Raw genomic sequence first — 26,525 nt, 5'->3', positions numbered from 1 at the left:
ATACATGATTTTAACCAGACATATGGCAGAAATTAATGCGAATATATGCGTAGTTGGCAACAATTTGATGAGAACAATAGCATCTTGGACCGTTGCCCATGCAACAAGTAATCTGTTCTCCCGAACGCAAGCAAGATCTAACAATTCTTGCTCAAAGATCATCATTACCAGTTTGCAGCTCTTCCCTCTAATCACAGCCATCCACCATCTTAAAGTCATGAACAGCCACCATCCACCTAGAGGCAGGTACTTGGCTTACATTTTGTAGCTCAGTCGCAAGTTTGCTGTTATGGTCTCAACACCCAAACAATCGGATTGGGCAGCGGTGTGCGTATAAATTCACGGCTCTCTCGGGGCCTCTCTCTACTCCGTAGCTCTGTTTCTTTTGGAGAGCGAGAGCGACAGCGAGAGAGAAATGAAGGAGATGGTGGTGGGTTCGGAGGTGGGGCGGACTGCAACGCCGCCGCCGCCTCCGCCGCAGGCGCTGCTGGAGAGGCTCAAGGACTACGGCCAGGAGGACGCTTTCGCCCTCTGGGACCAGATCTCGCCGGAGGAGCGCGACCTCCTCGTCAAGGACATCGAGGTGAGCCCCCCCCCCCTTCCTCTGGTTTCCCTCATTTCTCGGTGCTTGATCCTTTTCATCGAGATCTATCCTTCCTCCATTCTCGATTATACCATTTAACGAACTTAATATGGAAAAAAATGGTTTTTCTGGTTTTTTTTTTTTTTTCTGGACAATTTGATGAGATATGAGCTCATGCCTTTTTTTTGTCTAATTTCTTCTAATTTCTAAGAAGGTATATGGATTTCTTCTCCTCATTTTGGATTGTAGATCTTTGGCATTGTAACTTTGCAGAATAAAGCATAAAAATGGGATTTTTTTCCTCTCTTTTTGATAAGATTGTCGTTTGTTTGTCTTGAGCTGCAGTAACGAGTCTGTTTGATTTATTTTGCTTGTTTGGTTAATTTTTTATATTTTGCTGATAATGGGATTTGGTGAAAAGGAAATAATAATTATTGGAATTTGGTTTGCATTTTACATATTTTGGCTGCATTGTGAAATTGCAGACTTATCATATGTGAAATATTAAATTCTCATAATACATTGATGACAGAGCTTGGATCTTCCAAGGGTTGATCGAATTATTCGTTGTTCTCTCGGATCACAAGGTGAGTAGTTTCTTTTTCTTGAATTAATTCATCCAAAGGCCTTCTTTTATAAATCTCATGTTTATGTCCCTTTCCTCTGATTTTTGAATACTTGGAAAAACTTAGGCCATCCTTTGCCTGCGGGTGAGCCTGTCCCAGAGTCTAGTGTCTCAACAGTGGAAGAGAGAACACCTGAAGAAAGAGAGAGGTGGTGGAAGAGGGGTCTGAAAGCCATTTCAGAAGGAAAGTTAGCTGTTGTCCTTCTGTCTGGTGGACAGGTATTCCATTACTTTGTCGAACTTATTTTCTACTGCAGTATTTGTTCCCGTTTCCAACCCAAGTTGTTAGTATTGGCAGTACTTTTATGCTTCCTTCTGCATCGCGGTTGTTTGTGCTTAGTGCTGACCTTTGGTACCAGTCCGCTTAGATTGGGAATTCACGTGTTGTTACATAATTATATTTGATGCTGGTCATTACCATGACACACATCCCATCAACAAATTTGATGTAATATTTGTTCGTATCTTTGTTTCATTATGCCCACTATATTATTGTTTGTTGTATATCTCTAAGTCAATGTATACCATGTGTAGATTGTTCCTCTTTTCTCTAAACCATTTATCATTTTTCCGTCGACATTTCTTATAATTTCATAGTGAGGCTCATAGCTTTGATTCGACAATTTTCACATCACAGTTACATATTAAGGTTGGGAAAAGGCAAGATGTTATGATTTATGTATTATAAATGAGTATGATAGCAATTTTCCTTCTATCATTTGACATCTTTATTGTGCAACTATACTCAAGTTGACCTTATTTCTTCCATGATTTTCTACAATGTAATTGGCATATGTCATGGGCCTAATGCCATAGCTTAGCTCATTACTAGAATAGGTTGATATTGCAGATGATCCTAAAATATATATTGTCCAAAATTTTAGTTTAGATGGATAAATATTTAAGGTTTGAAATCATTTTGGAGTTGCCCAAAATTATGGTAGAGATTCAACTCAATCCACATGGATGTTTCCTCAAACATGAAAGACAAATAAGAGAGGAAAGAAGTTAACAAAGGGAAGAATTTTTTTCTTTTTTAACGTTGACTGGAATTAGAACAGCATAGTTAAAACAACCTTTATTAGCTCCTGAGAAGTTCCCTTTTGCCTGCCTCGCTCCCTGCTTTTGAGTGAGGTAAGACTTTTGTCTGTCACTTCTTTTATAACTAGACAAAAGTAATGTTTGATATATCCCTCAGTGCAAAGAAGTGAAGAAAGGCAGGAACAATTTAGATGTTTGTCCCATTAGAAGTGGTTCTGTAATGTCTGATTGTGTAGAAAAGCTGGCCCTTTCCCTCTGGTGCAAACCACCCTTATTTTCTGATTCTTGTATTCCTATTCCTTTCCTTTCACATCCATTTATGAATCATGACAAAACTCTCGAACAACATCAATTTTGAGCATTAATCCTTTTTGTTTTTGAAGTAAGATGATGGAACACCAAACACCTGATTGTGTTACCTTGAGATATCCCATGTGGCTGAATCTTTAAACTCCAAAACTCCTGACAGAGCCATGCTTACAGTAATGACAGCATTAAGAAGGAAAAGAATAAATAGGTTAACATTTGACTATGACAACCTAGATACCTAGTTGATATTGCTCAATACCAACATTGGTGAAAATTCAAGTGTCATCAATTGCAATGACCTCTTTTTTTAATAGGACAGTCCAGAAAGGACTGCCATTTTTCAAGTTGTAAGCCAACTTAAGTAGGAAACTTCATTTTTGGAGTTCTTGCAAGTGTTGTGCGATGGCATGTCAAATCCAAGTGTGAAAAAAATACCAGCACTCTAGAATTTCCCAAAGTGGAAGTATCTAGGTAATGAAACAAGACTTGATAACTCTTTGGTAGTAACTAATCTAAACAGATTTTGTGAACTAGTCTCGCTCAGCATACTTTGGAAATAATCTTTCTTTCTTTGACATCCCTATCTTTCACAAAAATCATACTAGTATCAGTTTTAATGCGTTCAAATTGATGTGTGTCTCTGGTCTCTCTTCTAACCAGGCTACTTTGTAAATTTTTTCTTCTTATGTGTATGCATGCTGGTCACTCTATATGAAGTTCATACAACATTTACAGTTTTTATGCGGATCCCGTGCTAAATATCTTGTGGGTGGCCGCGTCATTGCATGTTGCTTAACAATAGTTATCACATAAATCCCAATCATGTCTTGCATGCACATATGCCAAAAACCAGAAAGGCCATTCCCATATCATACAAGCACATGCCTAAACAATGTATATCATAAGTCTCCAGATCCAATACTATGTCTCTCTTTGACAAATAGAGGGAGGCATAGTCAAAAAGTAACTAGGGGAAAAAACACTTAAATGTGTCTTCACTCGTTTGGTAGTTAAGTCTCATCGCACATGCATTTTTTTCCAGAGTCTTATTCTGCAGATGCCCAGAATCTTGACAACTTTCAAACATTGCCTTTTCTTGACATAGAACAGCTTCTTCACAAAAATAACTCACTGTTGTAGCTATATCTGGATTAACTGCTCCCATGACAGCTAATAGCAAGATAATCTTAAACTTGACAGGTTTAGCTCCCTTAACAGATTTAGGTTGTTCCAAAACCTTGGGCCAAGAACCATGTAAGTAGCACTAAATTGTTATTTATTTTCTAGTTTTAGGTTATTCCAAAACCTTGGGCCAAGAACTGTGTAAGTAGCACTAAATTGTTATTTATTTCCTAGAATATGCTTGATATTCACCCATAAGCAGTTTTCTATCTATTTATATGTAATTGTGTGATTAGTTTGTCAATTCTTTGTTCCATATTGTTTATCTTTGCTGAATTTAGTTTTAGTGCACAGTTTTTTTTTTTTTTTTACAGATTGTTCAGGAACACATGAGTATTGCATTTATGGTTTTTTATATGTTGAATGATGCAGGGAACTCGTCTTGGAAGTTCAGATCCTAAGGGATGTTTTAGTAAGTAGTTGAGCTACCCATGCTAGTTGATTTGCTATTTAGTTGCTTCTAATTTGTTGCTCCTTTCGTCAATATTGTAGTCTTTATATGGTTAAAAGGTAGCATTCTATAGAAATAATGAATATCGACTATGACCTTTGCTTCTGTTTGGACTTCTCTAGTTGTAAGAACAAATGTTACATAAGGTATATTTGTAATTATGCATGATTGCACTAGTAAAAGGATCTTTCTGTAGTACATGATGATGATTATATATGGAATGAGAAGTCTGACAGTGAAAAGTGACAGCTTTTCTTCCTTCTTAATCGTCCATCACCTCTTGTCTTTTATCAGCCATATGTAGATCTTTTTTTCTTAAAACAAAAAGTTCAACCAGTTCCGTCAATTAAAACTTTGTCGTTCAAGCTGATCCTGGTGGATGCAGCCAAAATGATTTGCAAAAGGAATATCCATCCTAGGATTCAGTAATTCTTAGTTAGCAACTTTACTCTTAGATTACCACTTCACTTTTTGTATGATGAGATTTGATTTTGAGAAAATTTCCATTTAGTGCATCAAGTTGATTTTTGGCTGTAAACGGCTATGCTCCTTGAGCTTCTTGTACAGGGCCCATTTACATGACAACATTGAAAAGATGCCCAATAAACAGAAACAATAGCAGATTAGTCATATGACAAGGATAAGTTTGACAACTTCTATGATATTCACCATATGCAGAACCCATTTTACAGCAGCAAAATCTCATACTTGAAACTTGTGATGGGTGTGAATGTTTCAAGAGGAAGGAGTAATAAATGAATGGTTGTGATTTCATCAACTGGTGAAATGTTGAGATCAGATTGTCATTCACCAGTGTTTTTTTTCTCTTTGTTTTGGGTTAATCAATATACTTGTACTTTTGGTTGATGTACTTCTCTCTCCCCCCCCCCCCCCCCCCCCCTCTCTCTCGCCCCCTCCTTGCTCGCTCACTGGCATGTGTGCACAAAACCATTCTAGAGAGAGAATCAAGAGGAGTGATCTTGTAGTCAAGAGTGCATTCAAGGAGATGAGCCTCATTCCCTACTGGCATCACTTTTGTACTTACTTCCAATCAGGAATTGCTTCCATTATGTTGGGGTTTGTTGATGCTCTCTCAGTGATCACCTTAGTGGAAATTGTGTGCAATCTCAAAATCCTTTGATTGACAAATGCTTGCCAGCTTTGTTAAAATTTCTCACAGATCTTCTGCAGAATCTTGGCTGTTGTGTTTCTATAATTCTAACAACTACCATGTGCCAAAATACTCATGTATATTGTTTAATATTTTCCTTCAGATATCGGCCTCCCATCTGGGAAGTCACTTTTTCAGCTTCAAGCTGAGAGAATTTTGTCTGTCCAAAGGCTTGCGGCTCAGTCCACTGATGGTAAGGAATATTTATTTGGATATTTTTTTTACCACAATTAATATGTTAGCTTAACCTTATACCTGTGCTGCCAGCACGTTCAGCAGGTATCGTGCCAATCCACTGGTACATAATGACTAGCCCATTTACTGATGAAGCTACACGCAAGTTTTTTGTGAGCCATAAGTATTTTGGTTTGGAAGCTGATCAGGTTAATTTACTAACATATCATTTTAGTTTGGAATTTGGATTTTCTAGGCTGACAATTATTTGTTGCAGGTCACCTTTTTCCGACAAGGTACCCTTCCCTGTGTTTCTAGAGATGGTAGATTTATTATGGAGACTCCATGCAAGGTATTTTTCTAGCTTTTATTTCTTGTATTTTTATTTAAAGTCTGGATTTTGTGTTCCAAATTCAAATAAGAGTATCTGTTTTATTTTTTATATTTCGATTTGAAGTTTGGAATTCTGGTTCCAAATTCAAATTAAGATTATCTGCTTGCTCAGCAAGTGGAGGGGGATGGGTTCGGGCGATCAAGTTGCAACCAACCGGTGCATAACTAAACCACAAGCCATTTCTCTCGCAAGGACACAGCAATGTGGCCGAGAAGCAATGGTAGAGGCTTCAATAGGGTCCATGGGTTCCTGGTGGGCAGCAGCAAACATTGGCCTAGATGTGTGGTTGGCGGGGATCAACAAATAAGGCAAACCCTAAATAGAAAAAAGGTTTTGCCTTCGAAGGGGAAAGGGGTAATGGTTTCTGGTTGAGAGACCCTGGTTGAGAATATCTAGGCCAAGATAGTCATTTCATACCTCTGGTTAACTTCATCGAGCATTTTGGTTAGCGCAGGCAATGAAAAATCAATAGAAGGGTGTCTGGCCAACAAAAATAACTTTAACAAGGTTGGTTTGTAAATAGGGATAAGAAAAGGTGTTATACGTAATGTTGACAAAATTTTAGGGGCAATATGCAAAGTTAATATATACTATATCAAAATAGGCTCTCAGAATAAGTGTGGAAGTGCATATATAAGTTTCTTATCTTCCAAATGTTCAAATATTTATTTCTATTTTTTCACTAATCTTTATCTATTTTTATGAACTTTATTTATTTTATATCTGATATATCAAGCACTTATGCACCTGTATATGGTATCCCATACTCCATATGCACATGTGGTACGCCTGCCTCCTGCCCACGTTAGCTGCTTTTTCAGAATCTATGAATCTTGTCTTGACAGTTGCTTGAGCTTTAAATATCAGTTATTAATTTTTCCTATGAAGCTCAAGATGTAATGGACTACTCTATGTCATGAGAAATAAGCTAAGTTTATTGTGGATTATTTCCTTTCTAAATCTGCATGTTCATTTTTTAATGGAAAACCTTGTTCCATCAATGTGGTGTTAAGTTGATAGTACAAATATTTCAACTATGTGTTAGGAATTTTTACAATGCTGTACTACTAGTTGCCAAGTCATGGTCAAAGCCACTAGACAAGTGTAGGAGCTCCCAGCCTACAAGACTGATTATTAGAGAGGGAACCTACCTTTGACGAGTCAAATTTAAGTTCATGGAAGGTTCAACCTTCAAGATTTGAACAGAATTATAGATGTAGAAAGAAAAGAGGCAATATTTCTTACAGGTAATTAGTTTGAAAGAATGGTACAAGCCCAAAAGTATAGTGAAATATTTTCTCTCAGAACCTGATTATCTCATAAAATAAAGAACAAGAATGTAATCCACGTTGTTGTGAATTCAGCATAAATCAAGAAGTTTTCTCTCAATAATTTAGGATTGACTTTGTGAACTCTTCTTCCACTTTTTTTTCTGAATCAGCAAACAATCAAGCACAGTATAAGAGAGGAAAGTAGTGTACATCCCTGTACTGCTATAGATTGACTGGCTACTCGCATATCAAGGAGATACCTACCAATCCTGGTCAATATGTCATGATACGGGATTGTTTGTGTGGTATAACATTAACTAATAGACCATTGTACAATGCCCATAATCTTTTTGAATGGAACACACCAGGGATATTTTATAGCACCGACCAGCACTTCAATCTTTGATCCAAACATCCCTATACAGGAGTTGCCTCTCGGCCTTTTGAATGTTGTTAAGATAAACTCAAAACTTGCATGTATATACATGCATTTTGTTGCTAGATCCTGCTATCTAGAATTTCACAAACTTATCCTGTTTCAAATCTCTAGTATAAAAATCTGATCACTCGCTTCTTCAGTTCTAAAATAGATCAATTTGCTTTATAGTCACTACATACATGTATGCTTATAGATTTGAAAAGATTTCATGTACCTTAATTTGTCTTTGTTTTCTGGTATTGGGGATCTATCATGTTGGATGCCATTCACATTTCACCCTATATGAATGATGTTGATGTCATCAATATAACAGTTTCTCATTGCTGCTAATGTGACTGTGTTCACTGTTTTTTTTCTTCTGTTTTTTCATTCAACTTTGGATATTTTGTGGGTTTTAAAGCTTGGTTATTTTTCAATGTTTCACCCCTTTCTATTGATCTATTCTTTCACTGGGGTTGTTAGTAGTTGACTTGTGTGATTCTCAAACTCCGTTACCTTAGATCTCAAAACATGAAAAACCATAACATCCTTATTTTGTAAAGCCAGGTGGCAAAGGCTCCTGATGGAAATGGAGGACTATATGCTGGTATGTTTTGGGGTTGTACTTAATATTATCAAATTGTCAGTTCCATCTTTTTGTGTTAACTATTTTGCTTCATTTGGTTTTTTATATTGTTTCTCAGCTTTAAAATCTTCAAGATTACTGGAAGACATGGCCATGAGAGGTATCAAATACGTGGATGTCTATGGAGTTGATAATGCTCTGGTGAGATCTTCTGGTACTGAAAAAATCCGGTCAACTACCTTCCTATGTAGTGTACTAATTTAAACCCCTGAGGGCAGGTCCGTGTTGCAGATCCAGCATTCTTGGGATACTTCATTGACAAAGGTGTTACTGCTGCAGCAAAAGTTGTTCGCAAGGTAAAAAAATGATATGGAAAAATGTAACTTGTTGAACGACTGCTAACGATGTAACCCTTGCATGCTAAACTGCATTATTGCAATATGAGTTTACCTTGAACTTCTCTACCATCATTCAATTATCAAAGCAGCGGTTCAAGCATTGTAATTGATTGATAGTGTTATTTTCTTGACCCGTATTTTTAATGTTGTGATGTCCAAACATTAAACAAATTGATCTACGATAGCCATAGAAAATTCTCCATGCTACATAGTTATTGTCACCATTGCTTCAATCTAATAAATGAGAATAAGGCTGGTATTCCATTGATTATTCAGAAAGACCATACTTAGATTTAGAGTTTATTGGAATTTGCAATGTAAGTGCTCGCTGGAAGCTACTATCATCAGGATTATGCTTAGTTCACTTTATTTAGAAATAGGAGAGACAACCTGTTATACTCCAGGTTCATGTTGGAAAAATTACTAATATGAGAAAAGTATGTCAAGCTTATATTAATATTAAGTTTATATAATGTTGTACAATCTTGGCTTTGATTCCAAATCTTATTTGCGGTGCATTCGCTATTTGAAAGTCATTTGTAAAGATATGTTACTGTGCACCTGAATTGTTCATTGATCTTGATACAAGCTGCATGATTCAAGACAACTGATGTTTGAAGTTAGATATTTTCTGCAGCTAGGGGTAGATCACTTTGTGCCAAAAGGTTATCGTGCATCTACACCAAAATATATTCTACTGATATATTCTTGTTTAGATTGCCTTGTTGTCTCTAATTTCATTTTTTCATACAATCCGTCTGTCTAGACTCTATATCGCTTTTACATTAAGATTTTGCCTTTCAATTTTGGACTTTCAGGCTTATCCACAAGAGAATGTCGGGGTCTTTGTCCAACGGGGTAGAGGTGGGCCACTTACTGTGATTGAATATAGTGAAATGGATCCATCAATGGCTTCTGAGATCAATCAGACCACAGGGCGCCTTCGCTTTTGTTGGAGTAACGTAAATTACTATGCCCTTCAGTTACCTAATATCTCAGCTTAAAGTTTGTTGCACTTGTTGACTGCATACATATTCTAACGAATTTCTGGGTTAAAATATTGAAAGCATTTATGTGAAATGAAATTAATTTTATTAACTTTGTTATTTGTTACTTGGAATTGTACTTTATTTGCAAATAAAAAATCGGCAAGACTAAATTCACACTGTAACAAGCTACTGAAACAAATTTTCTGTTAATGATTTTCTATATATGACACTTCCTTATGACATTATTTTCAAAGGTTATGTGGAGTTTCAACCATATACAATATTATTTGGTAAAATTATAATTACATTGATGGTTTCACATCAACACTGTTTCGTTGATTCTTGATAATACTTGTTTTTCGGAAAAAAATGAACATTATTTAATTACCTGCAAATGTAACGAACATAAAGTTGATTAAAAAGTCTTTACTATTTTTGATGTCAGTGTTTTTGTTATGGGAACTATCTTTCTTTCCAATGTCTTTTTGTTATAGGAATTATATTTCTTTCAATAAAAATGTTATAATAGTAGAGCTTAATATTTGAAGACATTTGTTCATGGCATCTTTAACATTTTCTTTTTGCCTCTTTCTTTTAAGGTCTTTACTCTGAACTCTGAAGGCACTTATTGTGTCAGACATAACATCATAAATGATATAAATCTCATGATTGTGAACTTCATGCACAAAATATAAATGAATCATAAGAATGTGCTTCTGTGAGTTACAGGGGGTAATGATGGCTAAAGATCTATAAATCACCAATAGTTTTTGAATAAGTTGATTTGTCATGAAGAATTCCAATAGCTGCTTGGATGTGTGATGATGATTTGTACAAGTGGGCAAAGTTAATAAAGACCTGGTGAATTTGAACAATTTGTTGTGGTGCTATGATCACTGCTTCACAGAAATCTGTTAGGTATTAAATAAACAAGCAATCAACCATTATGTGTTTTACCAAATCCTGAAAACCATGATGTTCATGATCATGGTATCAGTGCATTTCATTACTAAGCATGGAGGAGCAAACTTGCAATCCGTGTCGAAGATGAGGCATGGAAGCCGAACTACTTCTTCATCGGTGCAAGCTGTTACTCAGTACTTCAATTTATAATGAGAAATATTCTAGTTATTGTTGTTCTGTATATAATGGAAATCTTGAAGGGTGGCAAAGAAACTACTAACTCCCATCGGCAGGATCACTGCATCAATCAGTTACATTGGCTTTTGAACTTAAACAGGAATATAAAAGATAAAAATTAACAACAATTGAACTTTGATATTAGAGAATATGCAGGAGAGTGACATTAAGGGTCAAGTCAAGAAACAGCCACTAGCTGTGATATGATCTTGGTGCGACTCACCATGAATGGTTATAGGGTATCAATGATGACTGCTTGAACATAACAAAATCAATCAGTTCAGTTCAAGGTAATAACTAGTATCTCAGAAAAGAAAATTTTGTTTTGGTGCCTAAGAAGTAACTGAGGACATAAGGTCTGTTTTCAATGGAGAACTGCTCCAAATAAGCAATAATATCTACAACAGTCATCTCCCCAACATAAACTGGAATAGAAATATCATTAGGAGAGTGGCTTTGAAAAACATAAATAGAAACTGAGAATAATTCTTTATGAAGCTATCATCAAGGCTAGCACAGCAGAAGTGCCATTACTACATATAGGGGCCTTCTCAAACCATAAGTAACAGCAGTCTGCATTAATATTCTACGTTGGCACTATTAGATCTGCTATTAGGATTCTACACTAGCAAATTGCAAAGGCCCAAGGTGTTACGATAAAATCCAAACATTCTCTTGATGTTTCTTGGTATAGTAAAATCATGTGGCTGGCTAGTGTACTCATTCTTAATGGATTATGTTTGTCTAAGTCTCTTACACATTGTGATAGTGCTAATTGATTTTGCTAATCTACCTAATTCATCAATTCATGCATTCCAGAATATCCTCTGACGGTACTTTCAAATAGCAAGTCTGCTAGTAACTCTAGTCCATTTCTAGGATTTAAGGACAAGAGGCTGATTGAGTAGGACTACTTTGCTACAAGGAGATTGTTGCTTTCTTTTTTCCTTTCCTCAATTCAATTTTGCCACCTCCATTTAGCCAGACTGAAGAGTTTGGTTCCTATGTTTCCTCAGGATAATATTGTTCACTGAGGCTTATGATTTATCATCAAAAAACTTGTCTTGTTCTCATGAGGAGAATCATATTTCAAATGTTCATTAAAAAAAGATCATAATATTATTAATATTTGTGTTTAATCTTGTACGAATGCTTAAAGATAATGAAAGATTTTTGTGAAGTTGTTTGTTTCGTTCAGCTATTTTCATGCTGATATTGAGAATTGAGTCAGTGCTCTATTTAGACCTGATAATGTCAATGGTTACATATATATTTGTTATAAGATTTGCTTTTAGAACCCATGCTTGTTCATTAGACCTCCTTGAGCTATGCCAAATGAAAAAATAGGGATGTGAAACAAGAAGAGAAAAGATCTGTCATATAGTTCAGCTAGCTTGTGCCCTGTTAGATATATAACTGGAGCTTGTACTGACCAATATTACAGCCAAAAAAAATTAATCAGTAATCATATTAGTTAGCTCACTCCATTTCAGACGCCCCATGAAACAACTTCCAATCTAAGGATCATGGTTGCATCACAATTTTTTAAATGAACTACGCGAAGTGAAATGTTATTACTAAAAAGTTTGAATATCGTATGCTAGAATAAGATTTAATTTGTGAGGCCAGAATCATAGTTTTCTGAGACTTTTTTTACTGGAAACATCTATTAATCATCTCTTCAATGGTAGTGTGCTTTTTTTGTCAGAAAAATCGTTCAAACAAGTTTTATTTGTATTGTTGGATTTCATTGTGAGTTCTCATGATGCTCTTATTTCTCACTCTTGAGAAAGTAGCTGTATTTGCACTCTAATATCTTCCACATGTGTTTTAGGTATGCTTACACATGTTCACGCTGGATTTTCTAAATCAAGTAGCAAATGGCCTTGAGAAAGACTGCATGTTAGTAATCCTTCATGTTCTTTCTTCTCATGGTTAATCTACCTAAAGTGAATCAGCTTTATTATCAGCTTTTTTAGTTATTGCATTAATCATTTCTCTAGCCTGCTTATCATTTTCATCGCTTCTGTGCTTCAATATATATTTTTTCCCTGCATTTTCATCTTTCTAATCAGATAAAATTTTAATTTTTTGAATAATTGAGCATTGCTTACCTTAAGTTTATGTAGTCATATATATGAGTATGTTTTATTTCTGGATTATACTGCACCATATTCCAATTTATATGTGTACTGAGATTTATATTTCTTCAAACTGTTATAAAATCTATAATTTTAAATGCAGCATCAGATTTTGCACGACGGACATGTACATGACAACTAGTCCAGCCAATATATACGAGACAGCAAATAAGGTGTTGTGACATAAAAGGAGAATATCAGATCAACCATATGGTGCATAAATATCAGATCACTATAATCATATTAGATCATTGGCTAGTCGGATACATGGGGTTTGACTAATAATGGAAAAACAATCAGAGTATACTGAAGCCAATATGAGAAGTCAAGCACACCATGCATGACATTAGAAGAAAAATCTTATCATGAAAGTTGTGTTTGGTTTGGGAATAAGAAAAAGTGATAGGAATATTTATGCATATTGGAGTAGTTATTCTACAAGTTGTTCCTATTTTTATGTGGCTGCAACCTCCAAAAACTCTAGGCTAAGGGTGTTTTTTGTCCATAAAAAAGAGGAACCAGACATAAGCGAGAACCTTATGATGGGAAAAGCTTATGATAGCTTTGGAAAAATTATGCCTTGGCAGAAGTAGGTTTGCCATAATAACTATTCCTTGGGTATGCCTTTTTTTCCTGTTTGGCAGGCATAAGGCCTAATCCAATTATTATGCCTGATTTATTCCTGAACAAATGCTCCATAAGTGTGCTGAAGTACTTGTGAAAAGCCCGGCATGTCCTCTTATATCAAATTTATTTAAAGTTAAATACCTCAATGTATCATTGCAGATGACAGCTTATGCATATCAAAGTTAGGTTTTGCACACCAAGGACTTTAATATATTTCCTTCACTTTTGGGCATGCAAACTAACCTCATGTTAACATCAATTCTACTCTCCAAAATACTGTATAGTGTCTTATAGACCAAGATATGAATAAAACGCGATGATGTTCATATTGAAACTTTGGATATGAAGTACCAAACTTCTTCATTAGTGATAGACTCAGTGTTGCAGACAAGAAAATCTGAGGTTTTAGTGATTTTAGTGAAGGAGCTTCCTACTTGGTCTAAGACTCAGCTTTTGTGTCTTCTCAAAAAAAGACAGCTTCTGTGGAACCCATGGAGAAGTAAAAGGGGACAGTCAACAATTTTTGGCTTGACAATTAACTTTAAGAATCACATCTTGCCATTTCTCCCTATTCATAGCTGTTGACTTCATCATCAGAACCTTCTCTCAGATCCATCTCGTGCTTTCTATGTTTTGGTGATTATAGATGACTAATTTTTACTTCTCTAGCTTCCTAGTTTTTCTACAATTTACCTGCAAAACAATTAACTGGAGGCACTGCATGCTTGTTCCATTTCATCTTATTATTCTAAGAAAACAGATAGAGCCTCTTAAGAAGGTGCTTCACCATTACAGGGCAGTACTTGTGAAGTGCTTGTTTAGGCACATTTTGCCTAGCATGAATAGGCATGTACGGTAGGATTATCCAGCACTATTAGTGTTAGTTTGATCATTAAAAATCTATTAGTGATAGATTCACTTAACAGGCAGTAAAGCTGAAGCTTGAGAGGTACAGAATTCCAAATTGACCAAGTTTCAAATACTCACTGGCCTCAAAAATAGCAAAATAGACAGAGACACAAGTATAGCTAGAAATAGTGAAACCAGCAATGCTGAAATCAAAGGATCAAACTTCAAGATGAAAACATATAAATTTGGCATCTAAAGCGCAGATAAAGTAAGAATCTAAATGATATTTGTAGACTCTCAGTGATATAATGATATAATGAGGCTCAAAATCCTCTATTGGAAGATACAAATGCTAGTGGCAGGTGCAATTATGAGTTGCAATCATTTTCACGAACCTTCTCTTATTATTATCTAGCTTGCTAGCCTTCAGGATGTCTGTCCCTTTTCATATCCTCATTTATCATTCCATATAAGTTGATGTTCCCCTTCAACATGTCAAACTTGACCTAGTTATTACTCCTCCCCCGCCTACCCCCCCACCCACCCAAAAAAAACAAGGAAAACAAAAGAAAGAAAGAAAGAAAGAAAGAAAGAAAGAAAGAAATGGATTATCTACCTCTTACTGGTAGATATGCACATCGCTTATAACCATATTATCCCAAGTTGTTCATGGTTGCTTAATAGTTAATACTATTTCCATAAAGACTAAGCTAGGTTTGATGGACTAATTAATTCTCATTTATCATGCCACATAAGTTTATGTTTCCTCTTCAACATTTCAAATTCCTTGACCCAATTATTACTCCTCCCAACCCCCTCACCCCCCCACCTCTCCAACACCAAACAAGAAAAAAAGAAAGAAAGAAATGGATTGGTAGATTTGTACATTGCTCATAGACATATCATCCAAAGTTCACCATCTCTTGACACTATTTCCATAAAGACTAAGCTAGAGTTGATGGACTAATCAATAATTCTTTACTTTATACTTTTCCAGTTATGCCATTAGCACCCAGAATATGGTTCTCTAAGTATTGAAGTGGAAAATGGCCTAAATAATGTATATAATTGTGACTGGTAACTAAACCCTTGCAAATTGCATGCTGGTTGCAAGGCATCAATTTGACCATAACTGGACCATAGCTCAGAAGTGTAATAAAATAGTACATGGTATCTCAAGAGACAACGAATAATATTTTAGGATTAACCTGTGAAAATTCCATGAGATTCCTCTATTCTCTGAAGGACACTATCTTCTAATATTATTCTAATCGATTTGGGTTCAATTTAGAGAACCAAGTTGCAATAAAAAATATCTTGTGGTCTAATTTTTTCTGCATGTGGATCTTGGATCAACTTGGAAAATCTTATAAAATAAAGGTCCCTCAGGTTGATTCTAGACGAAACTGTTCAAGATTTCATAATTAAGATAAAATGTTATAATTCTTTGATGGTGGGATAATCTTTATGTTGTTGTTGAATGGTGATACTGATCTGGTTTGCCCTTGAATCTACTTGCAGAAGGTAATCTTAGATTACTAGCATTTTCTTATGATTTGTGAGAAGCTGGAAAAAGACCTCAAATTTTTTTGCTGAGCCCACAACAAATACTCTAGACAACAACAGAAGAGATCATTTTGAGCGCTGTTTCTATTTTTAATGGAGCCATCATAACTGGGGCATCCATTCTTAATATACGATTTTAGCAGCCAAGATTTTATCAGCCAACAAACGTTGCCAAATGCTAACTAGCTTCATGCAAAGCATGACCATGATAGATCTGATTATATATTGTAATGGTGGAATTGGCATGGGGTGCCACTGGATATCTCCAAAGCCTGCTCTGTATGACATTGTCAGGTGCAACATTGTAATATTGATCTGAAAAATGGCACTAGGAAATGTCTAATGTCTGTGCATTCTCGCTGCTCATGTGGACGCACTTACACGGGCAGAATAGAAGATATGTTATACACGAGATCTGACAGATAAGTTAGTGTGGCTTGCCGTTTTCCAACAATGCCCTTGTTAAACCAAGAGGCAAGCTTATCACTATGTTTGCGGCTATATGTTTCATAACTATCACAGTTTTAAATTTTAATATGAATAATCACATGTAATGGTTTAGATCAGTTTGGGTGTGTCACATCCCTTTGACCTTTTCAATCTCATGCTTGTTGAGTGGGCACTAGTACCATTTTACATAACTTATCAATGTCATAAGGAAGTCATATGTGTGAGTCTGAGCATGGATCTTCAAAATAAACATCTCTATTTCAATGCTACTTTTAATCGTCTTCCTTACATGGTAAAAGCTTTGTTCTTTAAAAGGTAAATTTTGTATAATAAACTTAATCTCTAGCTAATTACAAGAAGAGCTTCTTCTGCATGTGTTATCGTTGTCAACCTTGTTGAAGCATTGTTCAACCATGTTTTCCCCTTTCAGTAGCCAATGTGGAGGTCTTATTTGCGTAGATGCGGAGAATAGGAATCTTATTTGTCGTGCTTTTGTAGCTTGGACTTGAATAACTATCTGTTTTTTTTTTATATGGATGGGAGGTGTCTGGTGGACCAACTTTGACATGTAGCAAATACATTCTGACATTTTTTTCCCTTTCTAAATACTGCCACCAATTTGTAAAGCTATAGCACTCTTTTTACTTTTATCCCCGAACTGATAACTGGTAGACACATGGTTGTACCATGCTATTCTCAGGGGGGTATAGTGTCCAAATTCAGTCACTACTTATTCTTTCTAACATTCTATGTTTCTGAAATTGTTAGCCCCTATCAGATAACTTCTTGTTAAGATGATAATATGAACTTATTCTACCAACATATCACTGCATTTTTTTCATGTAATATGCGTCTGATATATCGGGAATGTCTTGTGAATGCAGTTACCACCTAGCTGAAAAGAAGATTCCTTCTATTCATGGACATACCATGGGTTTGAAGCTTGAACAGTTTATATTTGATGCGTTTGCATATGCTCCATCAACGGCGCTATTTGAGGTTGGTGTTCTATACATTCGTTTTTTGCGCTTACTCTCAGAGAGATTTTATTTCCACAGGGAATTAGCATGGCTGTCATGCATCATGACTTGTTATTGCTGCTTTAATCAATATCTGGAGAAGACAGGAAGAGGGGAAGGGAAGAACGATCATGTGAGTTGGGATCTTTTCTCACCCTATATTGCTTTTGAAAACAGGTCTTGCGTGAGGATGAATTTGCACCAGTTAAGAATGCTAATGGGGCAAGTCATGACACTCCTGATAGTGCTCGACTGATGCTTCTGCGCCTCCACAGCCGTTGGGTGGTTGCTGCTGGTGGCTTCTTAACACATTCGGTGCCATTGTATTTAACTGGTAATCTTCCTCTCTTTTATTATTGTTACTCCGTCATACTTACTATTTATAATACTAATGTTGTGGTTGATGCCTTAAGACATTGAAACAAGCATATTCTACCATTGACTAGTGCCACATTGGTTTCTTAGCAAATTTAACAAAAACATAGTCCAGCAATTTGATAAATACCTTTCTCAGGTGTGGAAATCTCGCCTCTATGTTCGTATGCTGGAGAGAACCTTGAAGCTATGTGCCGTGGAAGAACGTTTCATGCACCATGTGAGATTGCATTCTAGGTGGAGTAACTAGCAGCCAATTTTTGAGTTGCCAGCCTTCTCCAGTAATACAAACATTGGATTATCTATGAAGTTAACTTAAAAGTTTTTGTACAACACAATAAGATCCATAATGAGTTATAATGAGGTGTGTAATTCTTATTGCTTATCCAGTTTTGCTGTTCAAAGTTTCCTGGTATATCAAGAGTTTCTTCATTTGTTGATAATCGTTAAAATCAAGTTTTAGCATATCTGTTTCAGTGTGCAATATACTATGCAGCGAGAGGAATCAGTAGCCCATATTAATTCACTAATTTTTGTTACTCACTTATTTTGATTCTATATCATTTCATTTCACTAGCACATTAGTAGTTTGCAATTTGGTTGATCACAATGCCGACTTGGTTTGTGGAAAGACTGACATTAACAGAGAGCCTATAGCATCACAATCATGGTCAAACAGAGACCAGAAGTTACTTGAATTTTCAATTACTCCTTGACTTTTACCTGGTAAAATTAAACATGTGGACATCCAATGCTTGATATTTGTCAGATTATGCCTAAAAATGCAGCATGGCCACAGGGGGAGGTTTCAGGCTACTGAAGTCTCCATTGTCAGTCGCCAAGTCCTTGTTCCAGTTGCACCAGGTGCTTGCTACTAAATTTAATGTCCTTAAAGGCAGCATGGATATATGATAGCTTCACATGATATTATTTATATAATTATGGCATTTCGTACATTAAAAATGTAACATCATATGCTTTGGGTGAAGCTGGTCATTGCCTCTTTACTAAATTCACCATTCCTGATTTGTTTTTGCTATATTAAGGTTAGAAACTCTTGTGAAGTTCGCATAAATGCAACTAACCAAGAAACATTATGTGAAGTCTTCCTCAAAGTAAAAATATCCAAGAGCAAGGTATGCTGCACAGCTCCTGTGAAATATAAGTACATAAGAAGATCCTTGAAGGCATAACTTCAAGACCTTCTGGTTGAAAGAGGGCATGGAGACGCAAATTACACGAAGGCTGAAGCTACTCGAAGGACATAAAGAACAACTGTAGGCTATAGGTAGTTCATTAATGGAGATGCAACATCATGCTTAACCACAACCTGTGAAGGAACCAAAGTATATATTTCCCAGGTTAACTCTTTTTCAAGGAAGAGATTATTAGTCAAATAAATTAACCCAGACCAAACTAAGGTGTGATCAATCAGCTTTTCCATCTGAGACTCAGGCAGAAAGAAATCCTGAAGATTATAGTTAAAGAGTTTGGTGATTTGCTGAAAATGACAAACCAGAGCAGCGAACATATGCCAATCCATAGCAGGCAGTGATGACCTTTAAATAATATGATGGGAGTCAAATTACCCCCATTTAAGTGCACCTTGTAAGACATATATGCCAAGTTGTCACCTGGATGCTACTCTGCTGATACAAAATAATTGCAGGAGCATATCACTAATTAAGCAGGAAACCAAGTCTAACCCCAGAAAAGATGGCACCTTGCTCCAATCCGTGTTTACTTCCAGAAAAGATACTTTAAGATAATAATGAGGCCAGGAATTGATTATTTCAAATGATGATGTCTTTTATTTAATGATCCCAAACGAACCTAGCTTACAAAGGGGAAATTTAAAAAAAAGAAAAAAGAAAAGGAAAATCAGAGATATTGGTGAAAAATAACAGCAAAACATTTGGGTTTCAAAAAACATGTCTGCACTTTCATCATCCAAGGCCTTGTCTTCTAGATTATCCATATGGTATTACTCCCAGAAATGGCTCCAAGGTAGCTAGGTGATGCCGTAAAAACATGTAAACTGACTCAGTGGTTACTGCTGCTATTCGAACTACAACCCCAATTGCCTGTAGCACATCAACCGAAAGGCTTTATATATTCCAACATTTAAAGGGAGAATATTGTAAAACGTTTACTTTTGAATAATAGCTTTAACATGCTGCAGATCAAAAAGGCCTTGTAAGAGTGCAATACCTGAGGACCAAAGGCACTGCAAGAAGCAACTAAGGCTGGTCTGGTTGGGCCACTTTGTGACTCTGATCTCATATAATGCCCTGCAGTGGGGGTGGGAACACGGAAATGTCTGGACATCATCTTCTTCACTTCATCTTGAACTTGATTTTGAACATGCTTTAACATGGGTCTAGAAGTGCACAGCAGAAAATAATTTATTTCCATTTGACAGTTGATTATTACATTGAATTGAATGTATCGCTCAGAGATAGTAGTTTCAAGGATAAAATTAGAGGAACTAGTATCTGAAATAGAGTTGAACAGTTTAATGAAAAAACAAAAAGAGAACTTTACGTATTCAAATTCTATTTAGTTGTAAATAATAGCGAATCTAGTTATAATATAATTTTTGAAATACATAATTTACACAAAAATAGACAAATTTCATTGCATAAAACTAATAATTTCTGTTATTCACTGAATTATATTCAGCAATAATAACGAGAAAAAATAGTGCATCTAGGAATAACAGCACCATTCAACTTGGAGCTCTCATATTTAATAGCATTCTTCTCTTTTTCTTGTCTCCTTTTCTTTTGAAAAGAAGATTTGGTAAATAATGAACATGGTTGAACTTGGAGTAGAATATGACAACATAGGTTCATGTCTGGTACAGTAGAAATAAGAATGTCAAGATGAATGTGTGATAAAACTTGAAAGGAGAAATTGAGAAATTTATAGATAAGAGGAGCTAAAGAAGTTGTATTAAATTAAGGGGCAAAGTGATGGAGAATAGACCAAGGAGATGGCTGCATAGCCAAAGATCCAAAGGGGCTCTTGTAAGGAGTGGCACTTTAACTTGTGTTGAAGGATGCATGAAAAGGAGGCAAAGACCAAAGGTAATGTAGATAGAGGTTGTGAGAAAATATTAATTTGAAATAACATCTAAGGTGGCACTAAATTGAATGCTTGGCGAATGAGGATTCAACAAGCTGACCCCAGATAGTGGGGATGAAATTGGATGGTTATGGTCATGGGTTATAGGACAATCTGGGTTTATCCATTAACAAGAAAGAGAAAAACTCCAAAATTCTAAGCCATCAGTATACATGCCCCCAGACTCCCTCTGTTTACTGTCTGACTGTGAAACACATGTGAAAACAGATATACAGTGAGGCAAAAGTCGGTAAAAATTTGATGCCTAAACTTACCCCAAGATTATGACCATTGCAATAACATGGTATTCCTGCATGCGTTCAGCAATACTGCAAGTAGATGCTTGTTCCAGTAGAACCTGCTCATACACATAATACGAGTAACCAATTTTCAAATCCAAAGAAAAATTATTTGAAACAGAAATGTGCATATTATTTTCTTAGCGAGATGAACTTAATGCCTCTCATCGTATACTTAGCATGAACATTATTTATGTCCAAGGGTTTGCATATAAGCTCATAAAGTTGTTCAACTGTTGTAGTTACAGAAGCAACTGCTGGATTTTTGAAATGATGGAACAATACAAGATGGGGGCTAAAGCCAAGAAACACATCCCATCACAATATGACATGAAAATCGTTGTACATATTGATGAATATGCAGGCAAAACATAGTTATAAATAATTATACAAACCAAATTTCTAAAACTTGTCTCCAACTTAAACTCACGAAGGACTATTTGCCCGATTGACACATCTACAATGGAAGGCAGAATGAGTCGTCATGAAGAAATCTTGATTTGTGATATACTAGACATAGAGAAGCATAATACTGAACAATGTAAAGGTCAATCAAGATATGCACTTTAAAACCTGATTCTTTGGTATTTGGATAGCCTTGCTGTGACCATAATACAGTAAATAATATGATGCCAGAGTCAAAATCAAGGTGTTAAAAGGATCGGTAGTAAAGAATGTGATGCCAAAGTTGAATTTAAGGTGTTAAAGCCAAATTATCTATGCAGCAACATGTGCCATCACATAATTGCTGAAATCACATTATCTAATTAGTACTGAAACTGGTGCGGTCCGTCTGAAACAAAATCATTTGAAGCTATACTTAATGAGCCAAAGAAATTGCCCTGTAATTCTCAAGTCAAAATCAAGGTGTTAAAAAGGATCAGTGGCAAAGAATGTGATGACAAGTTGAATTTAAGGTGTTAAAGACAAATTATCCATGCAGCAACATGTGTTCATCACAAATTTGCTGAAATCACATTGTCTGATTAGTACTGGTGCTGGTGTGGTCCATCTGAAACAAAAAGCATTTGAAGCTATCCTTAATGAGCCAAAGAAATTGCCTCGTAATTCTCAAGTCATGCAACTTAATAAGGCAAGAGTTGGAATGTTGCAATGAAAGGTGAATGGTCCAAATATACACTTACAGAAGGCTATGGCCCCTCACATATCTTATGAGTTATCATATACAAACATATAGTCATCTGTAAGATACAAAATATGGATAAACACCATTTCATATAGAGTCCAAATTTTCAAAGAATTCCATATGGTAAGTGACAAGCCAATTGGTTGGAAAATAATAGAATATCTATCACAGGGGCCAACAATTCTTATTCTCTAGAAGATAATATCAGATTATTTTGCTGAAAACTTCCTTTAAGCATTAAAATCTTAAGAATGTCCTTTTTCAAAAATACCATTCAGGTTCCTATGTTGCTGCCAATAATTATTTAACAGAAGGCATTTAATTTATTTATCAAAATAATTATCAAATTTTCAAAACTGAGTTGGATGGTACAGTACAATGATAAATTATCCTCAAAAAGTCACTCTGCACTGAAGCATAGCCATAAATATGATTAGTGTACCAAATGTTCATGTTCATTCTTATTGTGAAAATGTTATAAACACTACGAACTAAAATTTGCATAACAATTACTATCAGCTATGAAGCAAAAGCTTAAGCCAAGATTCTAAGGAAGGACTAAGCAGATTGTTATGACTAATTCTCAACCTCACCTCAACACTCTACAAAGTAGTTTCTGATTTCTGGCCATGGCAACTTCCAGTAAAAGAGAAACTTACCAATGCATCCAATGATACTAGTACACTAGTAGAACCTTCTTACATCTTAAATTAACTAACTAATTTCGGCATCTAAATAAATTTGATTAGAAGCAGATTGGTGCTTTCAGTTTATTTTAAATTTGTGAACAAAATCACACCTTGATATACTTGATATAAGCAATATCTATGTGTAGTAATTCGTGCATAAGCTCATTGAGTTGTTTTAGTATTCTATCTTGAGAAGCAAGTGTTGTACCATTGCAAGAATGCAACAACTCTATTTTTTTTGGCAATGGCCAAATATAAACAGGTCCTCCATCATATGATTTGAAATAATAATATAATGACACAGGTAACGTGTGGGTATGCATGAAAAAGGCAAGAATATACAATTCTGGTGAGAAATCACATAAGTAACACTTTCACCCTCTACACTCATGATGGTTGAGTATTTACTTAATTGGTATAAAAAGTTGTATTTAGAATGGGCCATAGTCAAGAAGTCTGTGGGTGCTCCATGGAATAAATTAACAAGGATGAAAGAATTGAGTTAATAACATCATAGTGCATGGTAAAAAAGAATTACCGAATCAAGAAATAATGGCTGGTCTTCTTCTAAGAAAATCTGATTGGTACTCCTGTAGAGCTCGAACTCCCATTTTTCTCCACTTTCATGACGACCACTGGTTATCCAATCAACAATGACCAAATTTGAATCAGAAAAGACTCTGAATACTTGCTTCTGGGAATACCTAGCAGTTGAGAAACAGGTCACAGGATCTGGAATAACTGCCAGAAGCGCATTTCTTCCAATTCTAGCCTACTGCACAGAACAAATTTATAATTGTGACTTAGAACTGTTATTTAGGAAAAAGGAATGACTAATTGAAATGTTGAAGGTGAACTCTGATAATAAATTTTGTTACATGCAATTAAGTCATTTCTTTGTTTCCTATTCTTGGCATTCATATGAACGAGATTAAAAAAGATAAGTATGCTAAGAAACCTATGACAAGAAACATTTTTTTTAGAGTCTACATTTCCAGGAACAACAATACCTCTAATACTTGCTCAGAGCACTTTGAATCCACAGACTTATATACCTGCATAGGAATAAAAATTTAAAGAGATATCCTTAGGAGGGATAGTTAGACATCAGTAAATTATGTTCATGAAGCGGAAGTCATTGACAAGCAGTCAGGAAATCAATTTTAAGCAGTGAAGAATGCCTAATCTTCTAACTGCATGTTACAACAAGCCCAAGGATAAAAGCAAGCACAGGAGACAACAAAAAATCAGAGAGACAAAAATAACATGATCGATTTCTGATGCTTTATTAACACTGCTATTGCTTATTTTTAAACTTAGCGGTGTCATATGGATGTTTTTCTCTCATCCAATAGTTGATCCAATATTTCAAACCTACATATAGGATAAGATTTCTTTTGAGACTTTTTTAAGAATATTAACATGAATTTTGGAAAATTCTAACATATGCATCGTCATGAAGCACAGCTAGTACACTTACTTCAGACTTATGAAATGTCAATAGTAGGTATGTTGTGCATTCTATATGCTAATGCCTAATGATTTGGTCTTTATTATTAAAGATAAGGTATTGTTTATTATATCATACGGCATGTACATATTAAAATGAAGCTTTAGTCTTGACTGATTGATTATGAATGTATAACTTTAAGTGGTTACTTGTATCAACATGGTTTTATCATAAAAAAAAGAAGTATGCCTCAAGTAGATCCAAAAGGAGTGGAGACATGCCCTTTAGTGTGATGCAGTTATTATACACCAGAACTTACCAAATAACCTTGCCCTATTAATATGGAGTCGGCTTTACGGTTTAAGATATGATCCATGAAAGTTTGAGGATGTTTATGATTTAGGCCCTCGATTTGGCATCAACTATCTAAAAGGCACTCAGTTCCTAGTCAATGCATTTTTAGGCAAGAAAGGAGCTAAAATTTGAGTTGGCAAAAAGGAGACCTTCCTTTCATGCGGAATCTTTGATGTAAGATAACAAGGACCTACCAGGTTGTAAAGCCGGTACACATAGAATGATCTTGACAAAGATAAACATACATATTCAAAGAAAAAAAAATGGCAACCTAGTGCAGGAGACTCCTACCATTGTAAGATATGGTGAGATCTAGATGTACAAAACCTTACCCCCAGACGCAGATAGACTGTTTCCGTGTTTCAAACTCGTGTTTCAAACTTGTGATGTCCAAGTCATAACAGAATAATCTTACCATCGTGTCAAGGCTCATCCTCTAAAACACATTTATTCAAAAAACCCATAAAATTATGGCAATCAAGAAGCTACTTCCCTAGAGACATCGAGGCTTGACCATATTAAATTAAAAATTCAAAAAATATTAGCAAGCTCGAATGACAAGGGGGCTCAAAAATCAAATTTCTCTCTATTTTGAATTGTACTTGATTGAAAATCCTAATAAATATCTATGCAACGTGACAATATCTTGAGTAGTATTCAGCAACGAATGATCCAAGCCTTGGGGCTTTTTTTTTAAAATCTATTCAGCTGAAACAATATATGGAAAGAAAACTACTTAACATCAGACCTTGGTAGAAGCCTGAGTTGTCACCGCTGCAGTGCAGCCATCACCGACACCTATGCTCAAAGAAATTCGATCTCCCTGAAACCAATATATATATATATATATATATATATATATATATATAGATAGATAGATAGATAGATAGATAGATAGATAGATAAAAGAATTCGAATTTAGAGATAAAAAACTATATTTATATTTATAGAGTTTAGATAAATAATCAAGAAAGCGGAGAAACGGCTTGGAGTACCGACCGAGACGATACCGCCGCCGTAGGAGAGAGTGTAGATCCAAACGGCGTCGGTTTTGGAGGAGCCGACCTGAGAAGAAGGGCGGTGAGATGGACGGCGGTATTGGGGGTGGGAGGGGATGATGGACGGCGAGGGTTTTACCTTGTTGGGGACGATGAGCTTGAGAGGGTATTTGGAGAAGCAGCGGGTGACCGTTGACCTGCCGCCGACCTTCTCGACCGCCGCTATCCCGGTCTCCATCTTTCTCTCTCCTCTCTCTCCCCCCTTCCCTGACATGTAATCGGCCTTTTCCTCCGGGCGAGGGAGTTGGTTTTATTAATTAGCTAAAATTACGAAAACACCCCTACAGGGGTTTTTTTGTCATTTTGCTCCGTCTAATCAAGGGTGGACGGTAACCGGTTTTAACCGGTGATGTGCGTGGCTAGTGCAAGTAAAGAAGTCGCACTGACGCTAAGGAGGCCGTTTGAGCAACTTGCACAATATATTAGATTTGATTAGCAAAAAACGCTCGTATTTTTGGTGGGCGTAGACTGTCATCGAGGTTTGTGGCGGAGCACGTCCGGGTGCACGCAGCATAGATCAGTCACACTTTCCTTTCTGATGGACCTTTGATAGCTCGGAATACCTGGAGTTCCCTTTCTGCTCAGACAGTCTCTCAGATGGTGTTCTTCACCTGGGAGCCCCCACTTCCGAGTTTCCTCAAGA

The 26,525-nt window shown here is 36.0% G+C and overlaps 2 protein-coding genes across 5 annotated transcripts; one reads left to right on the top strand and one right to left on the bottom strand.

Moving 5' to 3' along the window:
- The first annotated feature begins 356 nt into the window (after positions 1-356).
- Positions 357-18,224, top strand: LOC103721250 (UDP-N-acetylglucosamine diphosphorylase 1). 2 transcript variants are annotated; one of them, XM_008811374.4, is made up of 15 exons: positions 357-583; positions 1,116-1,170; positions 1,276-1,427; positions 4,113-4,152; positions 5,466-5,555; positions 5,630-5,745; positions 5,814-5,888; positions 8,187-8,226; positions 8,324-8,406; positions 8,484-8,561; positions 9,422-9,565; positions 12,567-12,634; positions 17,250-17,364; positions 17,562-17,718; positions 17,899-18,224. In XM_008811374.4, exons 1-15 carry the CDS (start codon positions 416-418, stop codon positions 17,994-17,996), a joined length of 1,479 nt encoding a protein of 492 aa, XP_008809596.2. In that variant the 5' UTR covers positions 357-415; the 3' UTR covers positions 17,997-18,224. The 2 variants fall into 2 exon arrangements, with proteins under 2 accessions (XP_008809596.2, XP_026665886.2); XM_026810085.2 differs by lacking the exon at positions 9,422-9,565.
- A 1,294-nt stretch (positions 18,225-19,518) lies between these two features.
- Positions 19,519-26,110, bottom strand: LOC103721254 (urease accessory protein D). 3 transcript variants are annotated; one of them, XM_039124706.1, is made up of 9 exons: positions 25,962-26,110; positions 25,824-25,889; positions 25,573-25,647; positions 24,031-24,075; positions 23,725-23,792; positions 23,559-23,655; positions 21,161-21,243; positions 19,971-20,139; positions 19,519-19,843 (listed from the first exon to the last, which is right to left on the bottom strand). In XM_039124706.1, the coding sequence occupies exons 1-9, from the start codon at positions 26,094-26,096 to the stop codon at positions 19,730-19,732; spliced, it is 852 nt and encodes a 283-aa protein (XP_038980634.1). In that variant the 5' UTR covers positions 26,097-26,110; the 3' UTR covers positions 19,519-19,729. The 3 variants fall into 3 exon arrangements, with proteins under 3 accessions (XP_038980634.1, XP_038980628.1, XP_038980640.1); XM_039124700.1 differs by having other exon boundaries at positions 23,559-23,792; XM_039124712.1 differs by lacking the exon at positions 25,573-25,647 and having other exon boundaries at positions 23,559-23,792.
- Positions 26,111-26,525: the final 415 nt, after the last annotated feature.

This window comes from Phoenix dactylifera, chromosome 1 (assembly GCF_009389715.1).
Source record: "Phoenix dactylifera cultivar Barhee BC4 chromosome 1, palm_55x_up_171113_PBpolish2nd_filt_p, whole genome shotgun sequence".
NCBI lineage: Eukaryota > Viridiplantae > Streptophyta > Magnoliopsida > Arecales > Arecaceae > Phoenix > Phoenix dactylifera.
This window is presented reverse-complemented; position numbering and strand designations above follow the sequence as displayed.